Here is a 5,063-nt window from a genome sequence, read left to right on the forward strand (position 1 = left end):
ATTATCAGTATTAGGAATTTGAACTGAATGCTTGAACCAACAGCAAATGCTGGCTGAAACTGCACCCTTTCTTCTAAGATATACTAATACCCTGGAATAAATCTCAGTGTCGGGGTTTTAAACACACACACCAGGGCGTTGCTGTTCTGCCTCAGCTCCCCCACCGCTGGCTGTTACATGTGAAGAGACGATGAGGTAACACACAACCCCACCGCTGGCGAACAGGAGCACGCAGAGGAGATCTCTGGCGCCATCTAGTGGGCAATGAAGCACCAAAGATATGTAAGTATGCAACCTTGGTAAGTTTTCTGTCATTTAAACAGCTGGTTTCCGTCCTTTTCATATTAGTCTCCAGTCCCACTGCGGGTAATGAAAACTCTTCTCAACAAAGGCCTCGGCACGAGCGCGCGACCCGCCTGATGCTAAGCTGGAGATCACGGTGCCGCCGCGTGACCCTAATCTGCATAATTACATTAAGGGTGCTAAAACCGCGCTGCTAGCGGCACGGTCCAAACAAACAGAGGGAGAGCTGCAACATTGTTCTTAAGGCCAGAGAAGATATGATTCAGCAAAAATTCAGACAAGACCTGTTAATCAAATCCGTGAGTACACAATACCAGAGACTCGTTTGCATTTTGTTAAACTGTCGAAGAAAGTAAAAGTTCTTAGCAGTACAAGTTGCCTTGGAACAGAACAGTAACATTGTCTGAGTGAAAAAGATATTTTCCTACATAAATATGAAAGTAATAGTTTCAGTGATCTGTATTTTAGTCTTGTAGTTGAATCAAATCAGCTGTGTTGATTGATATTTGGGAAAATGAAGTAGTCAGCAATGACTGAACAAAGTTTATGGATGTAAAAGTTTTCATTGTCATTTGCAACAGACTCTATCAACTTTGGAGAGTTATTTTTAGCTCTAGGTGAATTTTCATTATACCTAATACAACAAACCTATCTTCAATAATGGTTTTTTAATTACAAATACAAGCAGTTACGTATTTTATATTTAATACTTAGCTTTGTAAGGGGATTTTTTTGTGTGTGTTTTTGATTGTCTTGTGGCTCTGAAGTGAGAAAAAGAGTGGTTAATATCTACTATAAAATCTAATATAAACTGATATCTCTTATAAAAAAATACACAAAATAGAGTTTTTTTGTTTTTGTTTTGTTTGTTTGTTTTTTCCAGATGCTAAAGCTAACACAGAATCAGAGAACCGGGTTTCTATCATCACCAAACAACTCCTGTCTTCAAATTTTCAGTTATTCTTGATATAAACATATGAATCACATGATGGCATGTTAGTAGACGGTTTGAAGTTTTTACTTATTTAGGGCACACATGAAGAAAAGCAAAGAAGTAATTGTATCCAGACATATTAATTAAAAAATAAATAAAAATAAACTGACAATGAACAGTTGTCTTTTTTTATTTGCTGATTTTTACACCATCTTAGTTGATATAAATTGTATAGCTAGTGTAACAAATCTTGTCTTGTAGTATGCGTTTCATCCAGTAAGGTTGTGGTTACAGACCCAAAACAGTCAAAGTCTGTCAAATAAAACATTATGGTTCAAATGCAGAGATATGTTTTAAGATTGTTTAAAATTATATCTTTATTAAAAAAGAAAGAAACTTTAAAGGAACATTTCTGAATCGGCTCTGGATGGAAATCACAAGTATTTTTTTAATGAGGAGTTAATATCTTACCAACAATAAATAACTTTCTTGTTGTCTTCATTTACTGTACATACAGAGAAGTTATTTGGCAGTTGGAGAGGATGCAACCTCACACCATGTACAACATACAAAGAGATTTACATGTAAAGCATTAAGTAACCAACTAACGCAAAGATAAACCAGACTAAAAATCTATGATATTACATTTTATTGTTATATGCAATTCTGAATGAGATCCTTTACACATTCTGTTCTCAGTATGTGTTTCAGCCAGGAAAATTACTGGTGGTGCACTGTCTGTCGCTAATTTCTGATTCCAGGGAATATAATAATCAATTAACCAACCCAGTGTAAAGATTTATAACTTTATGTTCTGAATAAACTGATTCTCTCATAGTTGATAAAGTCAAATGGTATTTTCCATTTAAGGTCTAATATGAGTCCATGATGTCTCATTCGTTTAGGAACCTGCGCAACAAGAGGAAATATTAACCACCCATGATAAAAATGCCATGTTCCATCTGACTGGTCAGAGCATCAAACGGGCAACTAAAAACAGCCTCCATTCCAATACACCTGGCGTCCATATGTCAGGCTCACATGGACAAGAGTCACTGGGTCAGCTTATGGCATCTTCACTGACCCAGGAGGGCATGGCACAGCTGGGTTCACTGGTGCTTAAGTCTCCCAGGCATGACTTGGAGAGGCTGGCTGAGGACCAGACACCCAGGCGGCCCCTCAAGCTCACCCCTCTGGATCTCCCAGAGGAGGTAAGAGAGGCACAGAGGAAAAAACTTCACTTGATCCAACAAGACGCCAAACTTGGCGACTGTAAGTTCGACATGATGCTGAAGGAGAACATCATGAGGAAGCTAAAACCGATTATGAGGCAGAAGATTGTGAAAGCAGTTGTGGGTCCTTCTCCTTCAACCATGCCAGTCGTAACTCAAGTACAAGAGAAATCCCATAGACCGCAGCTGACACGCTCTAACCCCGTAGAAAAGAGTGGAGAGAAGCAATTGCGAGACATCACACGTCGAGGAATCCCAGCATCCCTCTCCGGCAAGCCTGCCCCTCCTCTACCTGCTGCCAGAATCAAGGCTCAGGCCGCATGCGGTGGAGAGGCGTCACACAAGAACCCAAGTGCCCTCCAGTTCGAGGTAGAGAGAAGGCGGCCGAGGCTGAGAAGAGAACAACGCCTCGAAGAGGATCAGTGCCAAGCCAACATGTCAACCGGGGGATTATGCACAGATGGAGGCAAGCTTGCCCAAGGTGTCCGAGGCAAAGGGCAGCAGGCGGAGTGGGCTTGTAGAGGCCAATCGCATGCTGGAGAGAACATCAAAGATCCCTGCACTCCCGCAACCTCACGCGAACAGGGAAGTGCCAAGAAGGGCCACCGAGAGGGAGGCGGGAAGCAATCCGTGAGATACATCTTGAACAGACAGTCGGACGAAGGTGGAAACAGGGAAGCAATTCCCGAAAGCTGGAAGGCAAAGAGGAAAATTCCCTTGATCATGAACCAGAACAATGCCTTCCCTGTGGAGGTTCTGTAAGTGTAATGAAAGTTCAGCTTGGAAGTTGCCAATTCCTCAGATGGCGAATCAAATATTTTGTTCAGATGACAGTTTATCATGTTCCAAACTTTAATACAGAAAGTAAATAGTAGTGAGAGACACATATGCCAGGTTTGCTTTAAGTTATGCATAGTCCTGTTTGCAAAGCCTCTGTTGACGAGACTGACTTAATTAGCTTAGGCAGCCCTGGCACGGAGCGAGGCTTATGATACATCACACAGGGTGTGATACAGCAGCGATCCAACAGAATGACACAGCAGAGATTTTACTCCAAGGAGGAAAAAAACATCCAGAGGGGTAGGATCTGAACCGTGGAGATACTGAGGATGTTGACTGACTGACCTAAAATTTTGGAGTATTTTTTTTAAACTGGAAATGGCATGATTAATATATTTTTAACAGGGTAAGAGTGTCAAAAATATATAACCCAAATGTATATTGATTTTTACTTTTTGAAAAAATAAAAATACACTAAAACTGCAAAGTGGCGATCTGATTCTGTTTGAATCAACCGTGCAAGAGTTTCTCCTACAGAAATCGCTTGTGTGTCTGCCATTTAAAGTGCATCTCAAAATATGAACTTATTGAATGATCTCATCACATATCACTATGCATTGTCTGGAGCATCCATTACTGAGCAACTGACAGCCCTCCTTTACAAACTGGCAAAGACAATTTTAGACTGTTCAGCTGTCCATTTGTCAAAGGTAAGTCATGCAATAAATGAGATCAAGTTGATCTGGTCTACATTCTAATATTAATTTTGACAGCAAAAGCATTTGCATATATCACCAAACTTTTAAAACATTATGTTGGATGACTAGACATTTCAGTTCCTATACTAAGCCCATGATTGTATGATACAACCAGCCAGTTGTTTTGTCAACCCCTAACAACATTGTCCAAGACGACATTTGCGGCTCCTGAAATAATTGTTTGGCACCCCCAACCACAATTTAAGAATGATACAAATTTTCTAATCTTCTCACGTTAATTTGATTGTAAATATAATCAAATTTGTCCATTTGTGACATTTACTCAAAAGCAGATTTTGTTGAAACCAAATCTGTTTTGAACACATTTTTCTATACGTGGCTAAATACAGCAAACAATTTCAAAGAACAAGCAATCCAAATTCTTTTCTTTTCATTTTGGTGAGAAAAGAAATAATTCCCAAACTGGTTGCCTTTCTTTTCACAAAGAAACAAAAATAAGCCCCTTTTAAAAGTTTTGGAACTATAGTTGCTTAAATTTCACATTCCTACACAACAATCTGATTGCTTTATTTGTTTGACTGACACATTACATGCTTGGTTTATTTTTGACCAGGCAAAAAAAAAAAAAATGGCATTTTTTTTTCATTTTATTTAATTTTTTTCCTGCATGTACTTTTCGATTTAATAATTTTGTTTGGTAACACTTTATTTGAAGGGGGTTGAATAAGACTGTCATAAACATGACATAACACCTGTTATGAACATCAATAAGTCTTCATGAATAGTTATGACTGTTGTCATAAAGCGTCATTCGGTAAATAATGACACTTTTAATACAAAGTTGACATTATTCAAAATGTCTTCGTTATGACAACTTGTCATTAACCAAGAAATCATGATCTAACATGAATTTGTCATAATAGCAAAAGCTTTAACAAAACAATGATTAATATTTCCACTCCCTGAAATAAAGCAAAACAAGTAGCAAAACAAAGATTTCACTAAGCTTTATTACACGGTCAAATGATTTAATAACAGACTCGTTAACAATTTCTTTTACATCAACTAAAATGGAACAAGTAGCACCAGTTATGA

The 5,063-nt window shown here is 38.5% G+C and overlaps 1 protein-coding gene across 2 annotated transcripts; it reads left to right on the forward strand.

The window, feature by feature from the left end:
* Positions 1-49: 49 nt before the first annotated feature.
* On the forward strand, positions 50-3,736 carry LOC106956763 (uncharacterized). 2 transcript variants are annotated; one of them, XM_015047792.1, is made up of 2 exons: positions 50-282; positions 2,143-3,736. In XM_015047792.1, the coding sequence occupies exons 1-2, from the start codon at positions 265-267 to the stop codon at positions 3,229-3,231; spliced, it is 1,107 nt and encodes a 368-aa protein (XP_014903278.1). In that variant the 5' UTR covers positions 50-264; the 3' UTR covers positions 3,232-3,736. The 2 variants fall into 2 exon arrangements, with proteins under 2 accessions (XP_014903278.1, XP_014903277.1); XM_015047791.1 differs by lacking the exon at positions 50-282 and adding an exon at positions 319-602.
* The last annotated feature ends 1,327 nt before the right edge of the window (positions 3,737-5,063 follow it).

The sequence above is a fragment of the Poecilia latipinna genome, unplaced genomic scaffold, assembly GCF_001443285.1.
Source record: "Poecilia latipinna isolate Pla-1442-1.1 unplaced genomic scaffold, P_latipinna-1.0 Scaffold843, whole genome shotgun sequence".
In the NCBI taxonomy this organism is placed as follows: Eukaryota; Metazoa; Chordata; class Actinopteri; order Cyprinodontiformes; family Poeciliidae; genus Poecilia; species Poecilia latipinna.